Below are 18,930 nucleotides of genomic sequence, written 5' to 3'. Positions count from 1 at the left end.
CTAATTGGACTCACTCCGTTACACATCACAGTTAAAAGGACTGCGACCAGTGCCGCACTAAGGCTTCCTTATCTAGGTAATCTTAAAGAGGGCAAAAAGATTTATTAATCCTGAACACATCAAAGTTGATGCTATCCTTGGCCTTAGCAGAAATTATATTAAAATCTACACTGAACTTCTTACAGGACACTGTAGACTTAATTACCACATAAAGATTATAGGTGCTGTAGAAAGTGACTCCTGTCGACTCTGTCATGAGGAGAAGGAAACATCAGAACATGTTTTATGTAACTGCCCAGCGGCGGCAAGACGTAGACTCGATTACCTTGGAAGCGGGATCCCAGTCCCAAATCAAATAGGTAAAATTAAGCCCACAGCAATTATAAGATTTATAAATAGTCTAAAATTGACATTTTGAAACCATGCAAGTATTCAGGCAAGATTCGCTACAATGTGATCTCTGAATTTTCTATGATTTTTTCTTGATGAACTGATCAAATTAGGGGAATACTAATCGCGCTTGATATATGAGACTGCAAAGGCCGCGTACGAAGTAGAGGCACCTGGATAGGAGTGTTGCTTCAGGCCAAAACCTAATAATCAATTAAATAATTGGGTTAATCTGGTCAATTAAGTATTGAACCAAGTTAGCAATGCCACATTTCCGAGGTTCTCTTACTCGAATTCATTCGAACTTAATTCAGAGCGACTGTCATCATCAAATTTTGTTTCGAATATAACATCAATACATTAAGTGGCTATAAGATTTTCCACTTGAATAATATAAAATATATTTAATTTTAAATATATTGAAAACGGAGTTTTAATTTTTCGTCATATCGTTGCTATACTTTAAGACAATGATGCCACCGTAAGCCAAAGATGGCTTACGAATCGAATGCATCAAATATATAAAAAATACAATATATTTGTTCTGAAAAATAATATATGTAAATATAATCTAATACATTTTTTGATCCAACATGTATCTAATTACATAATCATCGCTCTTCTGAATATTCCCAGAGAAGTTTCTTCCAAAAATGAGAATTCCCCTATTCAGAACTGCTAGGGAGACAGTTATTATGGGAACAACAAAAAATTTAAATTTGTTTGGTAACATTTACATTTTTAAATGTCAAAAAGTACAAAAATAAGAAGCAAATCAAACAAATGAAAAGAATTGTGCTTCATATGTTGATTTAAATTTAAAAATTTATTTTTTTTTTCTTATAAACAATAAAAGTAAAATATCTTATTTATTAATTGGAATTATTAATGTTTTAACTAAAGTTTGAGTTCTTCTATTTCGAAAAGTCGACAATTGTTTCTATAATTAGGATAAAAATGTCCTTCAATTAATGAACCGTAACAATAGTTTATGATGAGCGCAGATGTTGCAGGAAAAAATATTGCTTGAATACCTGCTCATAATTACAAAAGATTATTTTAACTTACTCAAGGTATCCTATTTATTGTAGAATGAGGGTTTCTTTCATTATTCTATTGTTTTAAATAACAATAGTTAACAATTTAATTTGTGGGGAAAACCAGTGTTCATAAAATAAATAAAAATAATAATAATAAATAAAAATACTAATAAATAAAAATACTAATAAATAAAAATAATAATAATAAATAAAAATAGTAATAAATAAAAATAATAATAATAAATAAAAATTTAAATATTTTAAATTTATTATAATAATAAATATTCGAAAAAATGATCAACCCATGTGCATAAAATAAATAAATAAAAACTTAATTATATTAAATTTATTATAATAATTTTAAAAAAATATATTTGAAAAAATGATTAACCCGTGTGGATAAAATAAAAATTGAAATATATTCACCCCTATTTTGAATCAAATGGGAGCAGGAGCGGGAGCTTTTCCTCTTTTCCCAGTTCCTCTATTCTGAATCTAATGCGAATGGGAGTTTTTTTTCCCTATTTTGCACCAAATTTTTCGCAAGTAAATTGTGTGGGAGATAAGTTAAAAAAATGTTGAATATAAAAAAGAGGTGAATATATTTAACATTTCGATCTTATATCAAAAATCTTAAAATTAAAGAACTTAACGAATTTTACATATTTTAGAATTAGGTATTATACAAATAAATTTAATAATTTAAGCAAATATGAACTACTAAAATTAGTCGTCTAATGAAATGCTGTCATATTTCAGGTTGTTGCAAGCTACATCAGGCTGCAACACATCCAACTGTGGACTAAAGGGCTCTGGAGAAGGTGACGCAGCATATGTGGTTGAATTTACATTTATAACTTCAGGTGAAACAGTAGCGGAATAGTTCGACATACTGCAATTCCCTGATGAAACTGTACGTATACGTGTCTGTTTCCGTTTAACTGTTTTGAATGTAGATTCATGCTTATTATATGGAGAAGTAGACAAAATTGTATCTATTGAAGGTTCATCTACTTCAGATTCTAATTCATATTTCGGTATAGTATTTGTAGAAACTGTAAAACTTCGGATATTGGGACTCACTGACGAAATTGTCCTTACACCTGGTTGTTGATGTTCAATTACTTTATAGGAATATTCATTTAAGTTACCTAGCGTCGCTTGGTAAAGAACTTCATTGATCATTTTGTTGGCATATATTTGCTGATTGCGCTCCAAATTCCTGTACTGAACTTCCCAGGAAGTACTTAAAGCATTTGCTTCATCTAGTTTTATTTCTTTAGAGCTTGGCAGATGCGAAATAGCTTCTGATATAATCTCATTTCTTTCTTCGTTTTTTTTTCGTAAATGCCCATTGGATTGTGTCTAAAATAATTAAATAAGGAATTCTAATTAGATATAATTATGTACGGTTATATAAAATTGAAAAATAACACTAACATGGAAATATATATTTTTAGCTTATTTATTGTGTATGGGGAACCTGTTTGCTTACCTGCTTAGAACTGTCATTTAATGCGTAGTCAATCGGTGGAGCTTTTTCCGGAATAGTCCTTAAGAACTTCAAAGAATTGAAATACCAAACATTGGAAACATACAGGTCATCACCTGTGGCACCAGACTTTTCACTTGCCTTTACTTTTTTAATTTCTCTGCGATAGCCGGATCGTAGAGTATTAATCGATCTTTTAACTTCCTGTACATCAGCATCCGGGTGAAATTCTCTTAATTTCTTAACTAAAATTGCTAGGCATTCATCCTTTCGTTTCCTATTGTGGTAATCGCTATCATCAACTTTCCATAATGCGGGCAAACTTTGATATAAATTTATAAATTCCTTCCAAAATTTAGTATCTATAAATGTTGATAGAACTTCTTGTTTTGTCGATTTTTTCTAAAATAATGGAATAATAACTAATTTTAATTAAATTTAATTATTTACGGTTAAATAAAAGTGAAATAAAACACTAAAACAAAAATAAATAAAATATAACAATACATGAAATCATGTATTATTATTTTAACACCGCTTTATTTGTTTTGTATTTGGAATTTATTTGCTTGCCTTCTTGAAACGGTCATTTAATTTGTGGCGAATAGATGAAGCTTTTTCCACTTGTCCTTTTAAGAAATTCAAATGATTGAAATACCAAACCGTGGGAACATACAGATCATCACCAGACTTTTCACTTGCCTCTATTTTTTTAATTTCTCTACGGAAACCGTTCCTTAGATTATTAATCTTACTTTTAACTTGTCTTGCATTAGCATTCGGTTGAATTTCTCTTAATTTTTTAACTAAAACTGCTAGACATTCAATCCTTCGTCTCTTATTATAGTAGTCGCTATGACGGACTTTCCATAATGCGGGAAGACTTTGATATAAATTTATAAACTCCACCCAAAATTTAGTATGTGTAAATAGTACCATTAAGACTTCTTGTTTTATTCACAATGCTTGTAAACCTAGGAAAAAAAAAACATGCATTAGTTTACACTGTCGCACTTGCATTTATCTGGATAAATTAGTACAAATTAGTTGCACTATTAATACAAATCTCTATATAAAAATGTGCGATATAGTACTATACAACGCGAAAAATATTCTTTTTAACTGCTTTGAATTGGAGAATGTCGAATAAGTCACATTCATACGTACATGGTTTGATAAAGATAGAAAAACAAATTATTAGAAATGTTTAATAAAAAATACAATACTTCTTAGAGTAGATTTTTTTGAATATTATATATTATTTAATTTTAAGATTTTTTATTAACTTAATTACAAAAAATTTAATTTTTAACTCTATATTTTTTTATAGTTAAATATTATTAAATAAAGTATTAGTGTTGCTGTAAAGCTAGACTTACTTTGTATAGTGACAAAGAAGCTTTATTTATTCGAAAAACCTTGTTATTCGAAAATCCTTCTAAATATTATTAATCAATTTCGCAAAATTCTGTGGCTAGACTTCTATAACTATGATGTATGAACATAGTATTATTCAATTTTAAATAAATAAAGTTATATTTACAATTATTATTTAGTTAATACGTAATTCGAAAATAATTCTTATCTTGCTATTTAATAATCACTTAATATTTACTTCACTTCCAAACTTTTATTTACAGACAAAATACTTCATCGCAACGCTCACCAGTTAACATAAATATATAAACAAATTAAAGTTTACGAAGAGTCCTTTTATCAGAAGGATATAAACACATGATTATGAAAATGTAGCATTCATACGAAAATCAAAAAATTTTGATATCCATCATTCATAAGCACTACTCCTTCGATAGCTTGAGCGAATAACTACGTCAAACACGCTCGATACGTGTAGTCTTGCGAAATTTAATAGCGATAATAAGAGAAAGAAATTTAGAATTTTATAATACATGCAAAATATTATTTAAAATTTTTTAAATACTGAAAGAAATATTTTAAAATCTGCTATCATGTCAGAAACAAATTTACACTTACGAATTGTAACTCACAATTAATTAATATGTCTGAATTATATTTTGATTCCAAAATTTTAAATTAGATTCATATTGCAAGTTTAGGTTCAATTTATATAATTAAAATTTATAGAATTGAATATTAAATTTAAATAGTAAATTTCAATTTAAATAAATATTTATTGAATAATAATTTTATTTTCGTAACATCAAATACTGTGTAACTGCATTCAACTACTTGAAATATCTTAACTAGAATACTTTTGAAAAGTCAACATGTTTTTGACCTACTGTACAGAAATTATCAAATAATAATATAATGTTCTAGTTACGAAGGGCTTTGGGATAGCAAATCATTATTAAGCCAACTTCCAATCTTCAGCCTCTTCGATGTCAGACAGTTCATAAGTAGTTGACGGGCGTAATCTAGGCAATTAAAGCCGCATACGTGGGGCGCTGCAGATGAGATTGGTGAGGTTCATGCATGCATATGGCCTATATATGACTTCTGTTCTCTATGTTATGGGCGGTCATAATATGCTCTAAACCGCGTCTGTTCTTTATGTTAGAAGCTGCGGAAATCAATGTGTTTAATTATCTAAAGTAGATGATAGATCCTACTGAACTTTCGCTTTGTGTTTATACCTATCGTGCGGAAATCTATGTTCTTGAATTAAGAGTTTAGCAAACATGGATCAAAACGTCACGATTAGAAAGTCTCCAAGGGATAATCGCGATTCGAAAATTCCCTCTGCCTCGGCAACCTGCACACCGAATTTGGAGGTGCGAATTTTATGTTATCTTAGCAATAATTCAAATATATCAGCAACCTTAAAAAAGTATCATAATAACTAACAAAATACATACAAGTTTAAAACACGCACCACGATTGCTACATGGAATGTTAGGACGCTATAACAATGCGGTCGACTACATCGAACCGCAGAAGGACTTACTCGTCTCCACATTGAAATAATGGGTCTTTCTGGATGTATGTGGAATGACCTCAGCGAACACCAACTAACATCAGGCGAGAAGTTTTTATATTCCGGAAGAGACCCAAAACGATATACACAGCGACGGTGTCAACTTCTTGCTGAGCAAAAATGCCTGTAAATCCAATTCCAATCGAAGCAAGAAATATTACAGTTATTCAAGTTTACGTTTCAATTGAACTTGCAGACGACGAATCTAAGCTAAACTCCTACAATCAACTCTTGGCTACACTTTCAAAAACACACAAATGTGACAATATTATTTGTATAGGGGTCTTAAATACAAAAGCAGGTTGAGACAACACCAATTTTGAGCACATTATGAGCAAACATGGTTTATGCACGGCCAACTTTGTAAAACTGTGTACCTCACATGATTTAGCATGTGAGCCCTTCATACACAGAAAATGTCATAAAACGAATTGGATTTCGCCAGATAACAGAACAGAAAACTAAATCCATGACATATACATAAGCAGAAAGTGACGAAAAAGTTTACTCGATGTCTGTGCCAAGAGAAGTGCAGATATCGGCTCCGACCACCCGACGGCTCCGACCAACTGAAACTTGATCAGAGCACTTTATAATGTTGAAGTCTCAGATATTATCGCAACCAGCGTATGAGTATGCCGATTATACTTACGTATAATATACTTACTTAAAGACCTGGCTTATGCAGACGACATCTGTTTAATTTCAGTGAAGCACTCCGACATACAAGCAAAACCTGATGAACCATGCGTCGAGTCCAGTAAGGTTGGTCTAAAAATCAACATCGATAAAACCGAGACCTATTGATTTCACGATACCCTGACCAGAATTAGCAAAAATTCTCCACATAATTTCACGATACCTTCACAAAAATGAGACTACTTGAATCAAACGTCATTTCAGTATTGCTCTATGGATGTGAGCAATATGTAACCGACTTTTTTATTGGACGAATTCAAAGCTTCGTCAACAGATGTCTTCAACGTATTCTCAAGGTGTGCAAGCCAAATGTCATTAGTAACTCCGACTTATATGAAAAATGTAAATGAACAAATGGTCAATCACATAAGACTATGAAAATGACGTTGGCAAGGTCACATATTGCATTGATTTATAATTAGTTTCAATAAATCTTAACGAGATTTAGTCAAAAGAATAGTTTTAAACGAATTTAGCTAGAGAAAGAAATCAGCACTTTAATTAGTAATTTAGAAAAATTAAATCACCTGCACTAGATGGAATTAATGGATTGTCTGTGAAAAGTCTTACGTTATCACTATTTTGGGTATCTTCCCGCAAATCTGGAAAACTGCAGTTATAGTAGCTATTCCACAATCTGCAAAACACTTTTATTTGTCTGAAAATTGAATACCTATAAGTTTTCTGCCAACTATAGGTAAAATAGCAGAAAGATTAGTACTGGCAAAACTCAAAAATATAATGATAGTTAAAGATATCATTCCCAAAAAACAGCGAAAAAACAGATATCATTCCACTCGGTGAAATGAAACCGACTGGATTGGCCTTGTTTGATATCACTATGTGATGCGTGGTATAAAATGTTGATATTGCAGTTAAAATGATAAAACTATTTATCAAATAGAGAGTTTTTGGTTAAAGTCCGATTTCTTCTCATCTATAAAGATAATTAAACTGGTCGTTCCTTAAAGATTCACATTGTCTCCTTTATTGCAAATGATCAATTTCGCTCTTTGCTGATGAGACCTGCATTATGCATGGAGGTAAACAATATACAACTGCATATTGATAAGATAATAAAATATTTCCGAGAAACTATACACAAGAAACGGAAATACATTCTCCGTAAACATCTGTGAAGAACTTAAAACGGTTTCAAAAACGATTAGTATCCAAGTATTAACCCAAAGGGGAACAAACCACCTGTTTTGATGCCAATTCCATCTTCTAAAAATAACAGTCTCAACCGCCGCTCAATGCATAGGAATGGCGCTAAGAATCTTAAGCGTAACATACTGAATTTTTGCCAGAAATCAAGGTTTACCACTTGGAATGTGTGCACACTCTTCGAAGCCTCCAAGTTAGCGCAAGCATCGAAGGAAATTAACTGATTCAAATCGATATTACAATTGCTCTTGGACCACTATTTTGTATAAAATAGTCACTCACGAAATCGAGTTAACAGAATAGGTCTTCTTTTGAGACAGAACAGAGAAACAAGCTCTTTTGGTATTTAAGCCCATTTCATACCGCATTATTAAATTTTGCAACATTACTATGGTACAATGCTACGTTCTAACAGAAGTAGTTGACGCGAGCACCAAAGATGAATTCTATAACCTACTTACAGGAACATTAGACAGCACGCATAAAAGAGACATATTAATAGTTAAAGGTGACTTTAACGCTACAGTAGGCAATAACAACGGTGGCATTGAAGACGTAAGGGGTAACAATGGCTTACGTCACACCCGCAATGGTAATGGCGGGCGCCTCCTCAACTTCTGTTCTAATTTCCATCTTTTCATCGGAAGTACCAGATTTTCATCGGGGACACAAAAACATCCATAAGTACACGTGGCAGTCTGCTGATGGCACTACTCGCAACTAGTTTGGCCACGTACTGATTTTCATAATAGTCTCATTGACGTTCGCTCCCGCAGAGATGCAGACTTCTACTCAGACTACAATTTATTAGTAGCAAAGTTTTGTCTACGCCCCTGACTATAGCACCCAGAAGTCGGGGAACGCGGAAGATAGATATCGACAAGTTCAAAAACTCAACTAAGAAACTAAACTTCGTCTCTCAACTTCAAGCCATATTCCCAAAGTCGTTTCCCTCACTTAAAATCTTAAGGAATATCGCCTCTTCCGCCTCTGACAGAGCCCATTTAAGATCTGAATACGATAAGGATAACCGAACAGTCAAAAAATGCATGAGAAGAGACAAGTATGATTACGTCGACAATATGCTGAACTGAGCATGCTGCTAACCGCAACGATGTAAGAGGGGTTTACACAGCTAGTACAAAGGAAATACTCCCTCTTTAAAAGACAAGCACGGCAACATTCTGGCATCAGAATGCCAACAACTACAAGGATGGGTTGAGTTGTTTGAGGATAGAAGTAGTGGCAGTAGTGGTAATTAGCGCCGACTACACATCGCAGCATCCCCGTCGTAACCCTAACCGCACAAATCCTGCGGATCTAACTGCATTGTTCCTGAGTTGCTAAAGTTCGGCAGCGATATTCTTGCTTCCAGAATTAAAAAGATTTTAGATGGACAACTGGAAAGATTGTCTCATCATCATGTTCCCGAAGAAAGGCGGCCTATTAATATGTAGTTATAATTATGAGTTATTTGTTTGTCATGTCATTGTTTTGTAGTTTCATCAACATATGCACAAAATTTATCTTCCATGAAACTGTATTTCGTTTTTTATTTTTGTACACAAATAATGACAAGCATTTAAGATTTTCACCAAGCAAAAAGGTTTTACTATACTGGACACATCTTGACAAATTTTAAAACTCAAGAACCTAGTGCTTTTCACCACACTATGATGTAAAGTGTTTTGTATACAAAAATCAAAAGTAATGTATGAGGTCGTTATTATATTCATATCATGCCTCATCACTTTTATTTTTTTAATTCGTTATTTGATATATAGAATTTTATCATACATATAAATAGTTCAAAACTATTTTTACAATAATTTAATAAATAATTATAAAATCACTAACAATGCCATTTAGGAATTTTATTATAATTATTTTTATAAAATTTATTAAATTTTATTTTATTACTATTGTTATATTTTTACTGTATTTTAATAACTATAAATTCACTAATTATGTTGTTTGGAATATTATTATGTATATAAATAACAAAAAAAATGCTAGCAAATAGTATATAATTTTTTTGTCAAGAGCATTTGTCATCTTGGTAATTTATGAAGGAAGGAGCTTTATATTAATAGCATAGAATACTAACACCTTTACAAATTGTCAACCTTGACATATAAGTTAGATGGTAAATAATTGTGGCAGCACCAAAAAATATAAATAAAGAACTGTTAACAAGGCAGAAGGGAGACAACAATATCCGCAGTTCCCGCGAGTAGTAGTTCTGAAAAAGTATAAAGCAGCACGGAATAAATGTATAAACACAATTGAATAAATCTTAACTTTAATAATAGTTTGTAGTAAATAATTATAAGAAATAAATAAACTTATTCATTTCCACTAAGGAGTGTTAAATTCGAAATAAAACCCAACATAGTAAACCACTACATAATTATCAATATTTGACAAATTTGTCAATTGCACACAAGAGACCTGTAAATATCGTTTGTGAATCGACTTCGTGTAAATTATAACGAAACAGATGAAAACGAAACACGAAACGATTAGCGATAACGGAAACTGCTTTAATGTCAGAGAAATGTCACAACAAATGCTCTTTTTCCTGTAGGTACTGAAACTAAAAAGTATGTAAGGAATTATGTGAGAAACTAATCTTAATAAATATATAAAATCATTTATTACTATTTACAGATAGTGAAACATGCCACCAAAATTCGACCCTACAGAAGTTAAATTAGGTAAAATAATAGTTTATTTTTGAATATCAGTTCATTAATGAATAAATATTTTTTAGTTTATCTTCGCTGTGTTGGCGGTGAAGTTGGTGCAACATCATCATTAGCCCCCAAAATTGGTCCACTTGGATTGGTAAGTATTCTACGAAGGCAATAATAAATATTTTAATTAATGTTTAATTTATTAGAGTCCGAAAAAAGTGGGTGATGATATTGCAAAAGCCACTTCTGATTGGAAAGGATTGAAGATTACAGTTTGCTTAACAATTCAAAATAGGCAGGCAGCGATTTCTGTTGTACCCTCAGCAGCTTCCCTTATCATAAAAGCTTTGAAAGAACCACCACGCGATAGAAAGAAGCAAAAGAATAGTAAGTTTTTTCTATACATGATGAAACCTATTTAAATAAAACTATTTTTGCAGTTAAACACAGTGGAAATATAACTTTTGACGATATACTTGCTATTGCACGCACTATGAGACCAAGATCAATGGCTCGAGGTTTAGATGGTACTTGCAAAGAAATTTTAGGAACTGCGCAAAGTGTTGGATGCACTATAGACGGAAGACCTCCACATGATCTGATTGATGATATCAATAGTGGAGCACTTGAAGTACCTTCAGAATGATTTGTATTTTCAATGATTGTGTAAAAAGCTACAAATTACATGCAAATATATTGAAGGAAAAGTGTTGCAAAAGTGATTTTTTTTTAATTTGATTCTATATATGTTTTATTGATCGCATTTGGTACATATAAAATTTGCCGAAACTCTAAATGTTTAGTGTGAATCTATGCAGTAGTGTTTATTAATACTCATTACTAAATTGCAATTGATTCAAGTCAATAACAATTTCATTAATTGATCATTAAATGCTGATATATTGGCGAAAGTTAAACAGTTTTATTATTGGTTGGTTTACACATCAAATATTTTTTAAAATTGAAAAGTGATAAATTTACCGGAAGTGAAGATCACAGAAAATCATATAGCTTTTGAAATTAAATAACTATAACATAAATAATAATTAAATTTATTTGATAATTGTGCAAACGATTTTTTTGCTATGAACAAAATGTGTGAAGTTTACACTGTATTATTTAATCCGCCCAGCCAGATACAATTCGGTTGTAATGCATGAAGAACTCGCAAGAGATATTGATAAATATAAATACTACCATTCATTGTATGGATATATTTCAAAAATATTAATCTTCAATTTTATATATAAAAATAATGTAAACTTATGCTTTTTCTTACATATACATTTGATAAGAAAATATTGTGGAAAGGTATGTGAAGTTCTTTAAAAAAATTTTAATATTAAGTGAACATCGGGCACTAAGTTAAATAGTGTCATGTTCTGATCAATATGACAAGACGACGGGATGTAAAGATGTCTGTAATAAAAAACTCTGTTTCGAAGTGGTATCATTCTGGTAGGCTAAGCTACTATTATTTTATAGCGAATATACCTATAAATAACTATATATTATTTTCTATTGACACATAATACAAAAAAAAGTTAAACATAAAACTGATCATTAATTCTATGCAGACTAATAGAAAATACACCCAACTCGTAGATACGTTCCTTAGAAATCCGTGTAAAAAAAATGCCAAGTGTCAAACAAGACAGTGATTTTGAGACCGTACTAGATTAAAAATTTTTTACAAAAAAATTTTTTTTTCAACCGTGTAACTTCAAATCCGTGTAAAAAAAGAGTTGGGTGTATATATATTCATCAATTTTATATAAAATTAGTTAACCACTTTGAAGCGTCGATTAGAACAAAAATGTTAGATCGAGAACGTAACTAACTACTTCTCCGTCGTCCCCAGGATATAATTTATTTCTATGAGAATACCTGTGTATATTCGAAAAGTGAGAAGTAACTTTTTTGTTTGTTTTTTGAATAAAATTATCAAAAGTTCCTTTTACTGGAGTTAACTGTTTGTGTTCTGTTAACTCTGGCGGTGCAGTGATTCTCAACCACATCAGCACTAAATTTTAGAAAGCAAACAAATGCATCAAGTTCAATTTATAAATTTTAAATTTTGTAATTAAACATAGCATTCCATTTATTTTCGTAGTCCTTTTAATTTAGTTTTTTAAATTCTTGAAAACTTAATTTATTAAAATGATAGATTCCAAGCATAATTGAAAAAAAAATATGTTTTTATTTTAGAAAACGACCCCTTTTTAATATATCAAAAATATAAAATTGAATTATACAGAAAGTTAGTTTTGTGCAATAGTTAAATTTTGAAACTTATGTTCAATTTCGTTGAACTTTTAGGTTATTTGCCAAGAATTTGAATAAAATCTTCAACAACCACTTCAAGTTTAACCATATCAGCTGCAAATTTACGAATACCTTCAGATAATTTTTCAGTTGCCATAGCATCTTCATTTAACATCCAGCGAAAAGTAGATTCATCTATATTTATTTTATCAATGTTCGTTTGTTTAGCTTCAGACTCATTTAATTTTTGAGTTATTGTTTCAGTATCATTTTCCAACTCTTCCAATAATGATGGACTAATAGTCAATAAGTCACAACCAGCCAAAGCTTTTACTTCACCAATATTTCTGAATGAAGCACCCATTACAACAGTATTGTAATTGAACTTTTTATAATAATTATATATATTTGAAACCGAAATAACACCTGGATCATTAGTAGAATCATATGAAGCTTTCGTATTAGCAACATGCCAATCTAAAATTCGCCCAACGAAAGGAGAGATAAGCGTTACTCCGGCTTCAGCACATGCCACTGCCTGCACCATAGAAAACATTAATGTTAAATTACAATGAACGTTATGCTTTTGTTCTAAAATCTTTGCCGCTTGTATTCCTTCCCACGTCGCCGCAAGCTTTATAAGAATGCGATCTTTATTAATTCCTCTTTCTTCATACAAATTTATTATCTTTAATGCTTTCTTAACACTTTTATCTACATCGAATGATAAGCGCGCATCAATTTCTGTAGAAACTCTACCAGGAACTATGTTGAGAATTTCACGTCCAAATAACACACTTAATAAGTCAACTGCTTCTGTTATTTTCTCGTCCGTGGTACTGAAATCATATTCATTATTAATGCTCGTGTATTATCATAAATGTTTATAACTACTTACGTTGCAACTTTATTAGCATGCTCTACGGCTTCTTTAATTAAATAGTGATAACGTTCTAGTTTAGCGGCAGAAAGCATAAGAGATGGATTTGTAGTGGCATCAGTTGGCTTATACAACTTCATTGCTAAATTAATGAAATATATTTGTAAAAAATATTTCTTTTAAATATTCAAAAAAATTGTATTATATGATAACTTTTGACTTTAAATAAACACATTCTCTCTCTATTCAACCGTTTTTTATTTAAATTTCATACCATACTTGCCTTAAAAATATTTTCTTTCGTTTTAGTATAAAAACTTCATATGTCGATTTTATATTACGAGGGCGGTATATATATTACGAGTCACGGCAATTGTTGTTGCTCTCAATGCAAAATGAAAATTTGTGAATAACAACTCATTTCATTTTGCATTGAACGCAACAACAGCCGTGATGTGACTGCAATAATAATATGCTACTAAGAAGGGAAAGGGTTTCTATCGTAATATTATTCCAGACGTTCTCAATTAGATGACAAATTTTATGTGTTATTTCATTTTCTGACATTACAACGTTAACAAATTAACGAGGCATCAATTACCATTTTTTTTTTGTTATTCGGCAAAACATCAACTTATTATTACTGTGAATATTTTTAGAAAAAAAAAAAGAAATATTGGTAGAAATAAGAAATTAAATAAAGAGCAAGTTCTTTAATTTAGTATTATTTTTTTGTAATTTTTTTGCTTCTATTTACGACAAAATAAAATTAAATGGTCTTGCATTTTCATTTTTTAACTTTTCCGAGAATGAAATTCTAATTGGCGTTTAGACGTTTGTCATTTTATTAATTTACAGACTACGTAGTTACTGATCCAAAGGTATATTTTAACGTTGAATATTCGTTTTGACTCAAATTTTATTTAGCAATAATAAAATCGTTATGATATTGATAACAAATTAAAGCCAATGTGTTTAAATAAAATCTTTATATAACTTCAATTTATTAAGGCCATATATACTTTCAATTTTAATACAAGGGGACAAGTTTGTTATTTTTAACACTATTGTATTGGCTACCGCGGATAACGTCTGCGTAAAATTATTTGACGTCCCTTTTGTTTGAAAAACCGGCTGATTCTCGGTTTGAAAAGACAAAGTTCAAAAATGATGCTAGTAAACATCAATCATGATTTTAAATAATCATAGCATTCAATTTATTAATTTATCAAGTTCAAGGTCAAATTTATATATAATTGCATACAAATATATTAATTGCATATATACTTCTTGCATATGTTATTATCTATTCGTGGTCATGGTGAGCTTTTCATTATATTGATAATGCTGATGGTGGTCCAAATCAAATTGGATTAAAACTGAATTAGTTTTCAAATTTGGTATGGACTTATAACATCCAATTTACATATACAATATTGAATGCATAATAATAATTGCTTAATCATTATTTATCAGTGAAACATCTACATATACACTATAAAAAGCAGGCTTATTAATCAATGTTAACGTCTGGTGTTTTGAATTTTGACTTTGAAATGACTTTACATTTCAATGTAATGTAATTTTACATTTCTGTAATAGAATTAATTAAATCCTAGTTTCATATTAAAATAGATTTACCTTCAAAATCGCCAGTATCTGCAACAACAACAGTAAATTTTTTAAGCTGTTCCAAAGCAGACATTTTTTGTTTTTTTGATTTTGATTCCATACGTATTAAAAAAGCTTAATGAATAAAGTCTTCAACTACCGGAGATGCTTATCACTCACGATCAACGTAAACTAAGCGGAACTTTACAATGAAACGGTAACTTCATATATATTTATAATTTGACACAAGCCATAGAATAAAAATTTAGACATAACTTAACAAATACATTGTATGGACAAACCAAACTGGCTTCAGAGTGATACATTTTTCTCATTGTGAAAGATACGCAAAAAGGGAATATTATTTTAGCTCCACAAATTCTATTACCTTTGCTTATTATTCTATATTACCTTTCAATTGATAATAGACAATAGATAATTCTATTACCTTTTAAAAACTATTACCTTTGCAAAAAAGGAATACTGTTTTAACTCCATAAATTCTATTACCTTTGCTTATTATTCTATATTACCTATCAATTGATAATAAACAATAGATAATTCTATTACCTTTCAAAAATTAGTGTAGTTCGTATTCGGTGTTACGAAATATTCGGAGAATCTGGTTAATCGGATAGTAAACGTAAACTTCGAAGTTGAAAATAATTGGATTTTATTGTAGGTTAAAATTTAAAACAAATTTGAAATGTAATATAAAGTTTATAAATTATATGTAAAACTTTGACAAAATATTGATTCTTCTTCTTGAGTTAGTGCTATTACGCACTTTTACTCTATAATGGCTGGGGGGCTTATCTCTACCCCATACTAGGCTTTATTGTTAATATTGAAATATTATATAAAATATAGAAGTTATATGCAAAAGTTTGACTATATTAATATTTATGCATTTTTAAATATATAAATGTGGTGGGACTTGGTCCCCATGAAAGCGAGTGCACAGAGCAACGTGTTGATTGCATTTAACATAGAAAATGGCAGCTCAGATCGTATCGTCCTCAATCTAAGTTCTTGCATAGCCTTCACATGGCACCCATGGATAGTTTCCTGGCACGCACTCTGTAATAAACTAATAGTGCATACATTGAGACCTATGCCCAGAACTTTTGATTTGTGTTTTACACAAGGTTTGGCACCCGTTACGTAAAATCAGTCGTAATAAAGGACTATTAGCTGGAATTGGAAACCGATTGTCATTAACGACTCATGCAAATGCTTACAGGATTTACGGATATGCAACTGGAATGTTCGGACTCTCTGTAGGAAAGATGCCTTCACTCAACTGGCGGATGCACTCAATAATGGTCAGGCTGATGTCACCTCCATTCAGGAAATGCGATTAACAGAACTAGGCTGCACTAAAAGATCAAACTGTAATGTCTATTACAGGTGCCATGCAAATAAACGTCAATTCGAATGAAGTTTTGTGGTTAACAATAGACTGTCAAAATCAGTTCAGCAATTCACGCTGGTCAACAACTGCAGTCCCTCTCCGACGTTAAAATCGTTTCGGGGATTTTAACGTAAAAATCGGAAGAGAAGAAATTTTTGGTTCAACAATCGGAAAATTCAGCTCACATGAATTAACTTTTAACAACGGTCTGAACTTGATTGCTTTCGCTGCGGTGCAAAACATGGTAGTATGTAGCATCAGATCCCCACACCACGATATTGAGAAGGCAACGCGGCTATCACGTCCATCACATACATGCTAGATGTATGTCCATGCCATGGTTGAAATATCTAAATAAACCGTAGACTCCCGTCAGTAAGTTGCGATCACGAGAGACAGCTGAAGTCTTCGCCGCTTAACTCTGTAGGCGGTTAAACAATCAATCTTCTCATCTCTATAATGCCGGTAGACTACGAAGACATATCTCTCACTCCCTATGTATAACTTTGGAAGATTTGCTTCGTTTCTAACATTCCTTCGACGAACCCAGTGGTACGACAAAGAATATCGTCGAACTACTGTTGCGAACAATGCGGCCTATAAAAGAACTTTGCAGTCAGCAGCTACGCGAACTGAACAATATCGGGTGACGAGGAAGGTAGAGAGGGGCCTATTCAGACAAAAGAAACGGAATCAAGAAAGACGTGAGCAAGAAAAAATCGAGGTCTGTAGAAAGAAGAATGTAAACGTAAATTTTATCAAAAAGTCAACCGTCTGACTCAAAGCTTTAAGTCTGAAACATCAATATGTAAGAACGAAAGTGCTGAACTGGTTACAAATACACAGAGTGTATTGAAAGTATATAAGGAACATCATCTGATCCATACAATCGAGAATGAGCATTTCGAATTTCACAGGAGATCCTAACATTTCTCGTCTTCTAGATGGAGACTCGCATTTGAGTTGACTGATTTAAATGCTCATTGCTGTCCTGAACGACAACATCCTTAAAATGGTAGATAAATATCGCCGTAATAAATGGAATGGACATCTATTTAATTGCAACTCTGAAAATGGTAGATTGTAAACCATTTAATAAGGCCATAATATTTAATATTTAATTAATGCTTCTACTTCTCTTGTTCTTCGCTTTCCGAAAGCCAAATCAAGGCCTCGAAAGCCCTTGAACCTGATGGCATCTCGATACTCATGCTCAACACCTTGGGGCCATTGATCTTTTAGTTCTGACACACATTCTCAACTCCTCCATCAATTCATATATCATCCCTCTTTTGAAGCCGGGTTAACTGAATGATAAAGGTGAATCGTATAGGTCGATTCCTCTGTTGTCTCCAGTAGCCAAAGTTATGGAGTTCCTAGATCTGAAACAGATATCGCCATATACCTTGCTCCTATCGGCATAAATTTAGAAAATACCATAGTATCACCTTGGCGGGATCACTTTGGTCCCGTATACGGCCTCTCTGTTTGGTGATAGAAATCTTCATCTATATTCAACCAAATCTTATACCACAGTCATCTTATGGAGCTTTAACTCTGTCTATAAAGTCAATCCCCATCATTACCAAACCCAAAATTCTCAATTTCGTACTAGACAGCAAGTTGATCTTTTCTGCACATGTCACGGCAATGAAGTCACGTAAAAATGTGTTGAAAGCTCTCGCATAGTGTTCAAGCAATAACTTTTTGCATGCCAAACAGACATCCCAATGGCCTTCCCACTAAGATACACTCGTCCATCTCCTTCTTCATAATATAGATAAATCGACATCCTTTGCAATGAAGCTTACATCAGCGAGGTCGAATACATATATGAACACAGCCCTCTACATAGATGCAGTATATAAGAACAATGACTCTCCCGTGCAGAAAGAACTGTCCGAGCTCAATTCAGAATACGACACTTCCTAATGTGTGCCCAATCTGCAGTTCTACCCCTCATGATGTCACTTATCTGCTTTCCTGTCCTACTGTACATACAAATATTAGTCTAATCATCATTTGGACCCATGAAACTACCCATTGAAGTGACTAAGTTTTTCCGTCTTGATCTTGGTTGATTTCAAATAAAATTCCACCCATCCATTCACACCCGTTCTCTAATAATCCCCTCCCCCTCAATCAACCATTACCCAATCACATCTCAACCCATATGTTCCTCATGTGATTCCTTTATCTCCTTTTCAGATCCCCGCAGGCTATGGGTCACAACAACAACAAGAGGAGTAGTACGCAGTAATTACGTACTTAATTAAATAACAACCAGTCCTTCTGCAGCATTCAATCAGGAAATGAG

The 18,930-nt window shown here is 31.9% G+C and overlaps 3 protein-coding genes across 7 annotated transcripts; 1 reads left to right on the top strand and 2 right to left on the bottom strand.

Moving 5' to 3' along the window:
• Positions 1-2,086: 2,086 nt before the first annotated feature.
• LOC119679368 lies at positions 2,087-4,666 on the bottom strand. Of its 3 annotated transcripts, XM_038091682.1 has the most exons (5): positions 4,538-4,627; positions 4,302-4,410; positions 3,496-3,896; positions 2,926-3,324; positions 2,087-2,795 (listed from the first exon to the last, which is right to left on the bottom strand). In XM_038091682.1, exons 3-5 carry the CDS (start codon positions 3,859-3,861, stop codon positions 2,157-2,159), a joined length of 1,404 nt encoding a protein of 467 aa, XP_037947610.1. In that variant the 5' UTR covers positions 3,862-3,896; positions 4,302-4,410; positions 4,538-4,627; the 3' UTR covers positions 2,087-2,156. The 3 variants fall into 3 exon arrangements, with proteins under 3 accessions (XP_037947610.1, XP_037947611.1, XP_037947609.1); XM_038091683.1 differs by lacking the exon at positions 4,302-4,410 and having other exon boundaries at positions 4,589-4,666; XM_038091681.1 differs by lacking the exon at positions 4,302-4,410 and having other exon boundaries at positions 4,538-4,624.
• Positions 4,667-10,287: 5,621 nt separating this feature from the next.
• On the top strand, positions 10,288-11,161 carry LOC119679374 (60S ribosomal protein L12-like). 2 transcript variants are annotated; one of them, XM_038091691.1, is made up of 5 exons: positions 10,288-10,350; positions 10,418-10,464; positions 10,521-10,594; positions 10,650-10,830; positions 10,884-11,161. In XM_038091691.1, the coding sequence occupies exons 2-5, from the start codon at positions 10,428-10,430 to the stop codon at positions 11,087-11,089; spliced, it is 498 nt and encodes a 165-aa protein (XP_037947619.1). In that variant the 5' UTR covers positions 10,288-10,350; positions 10,418-10,427; the 3' UTR covers positions 11,090-11,161. The 2 variants fall into 2 exon arrangements, with proteins under 2 accessions (XP_037947619.1, XP_037947620.1); XM_038091692.1 differs by having other exon boundaries at positions 10,325-10,354.
• A 1,462-nt stretch (positions 11,162-12,623) lies between these two features.
• Positions 12,624-15,417, bottom strand: LOC119679372 (probable transaldolase). 2 transcript variants are annotated; one of them, XM_038091686.1, is made up of 3 exons: positions 15,230-15,417; positions 13,607-13,730; positions 12,624-13,547 (listed from the first exon to the last, which is right to left on the bottom strand). In XM_038091686.1, the coding sequence occupies exons 1-3, from the start codon at positions 15,318-15,320 to the stop codon at positions 12,764-12,766; spliced, it is 999 nt and encodes a 332-aa protein (XP_037947614.1). In that variant the 5' UTR covers positions 15,321-15,417; the 3' UTR covers positions 12,624-12,763. The 2 variants fall into 2 exon arrangements, with proteins under 2 accessions (XP_037947614.1, XP_037947616.1); XM_038091688.1 differs by lacking the exon at positions 15,230-15,417 and adding an exon at positions 13,872-14,004 and having other exon boundaries at positions 12,632-13,547.
• Positions 15,418-18,930: the final 3,513 nt, after the last annotated feature.

Source organism: Teleopsis dalmanni, chromosome 2, assembly GCF_002237135.1.
Source record: "Teleopsis dalmanni isolate 2A chromosome 2, ASM223713v2, whole genome shotgun sequence".
In the NCBI taxonomy this organism is placed as follows: Eukaryota; Metazoa; Arthropoda; class Insecta; order Diptera; family Diopsidae; genus Teleopsis; species Teleopsis dalmanni.
The sequence above is the reverse complement of the archived record's forward strand: the minus strand, read 5'-3'. Positions and strand labels throughout refer to the sequence as shown.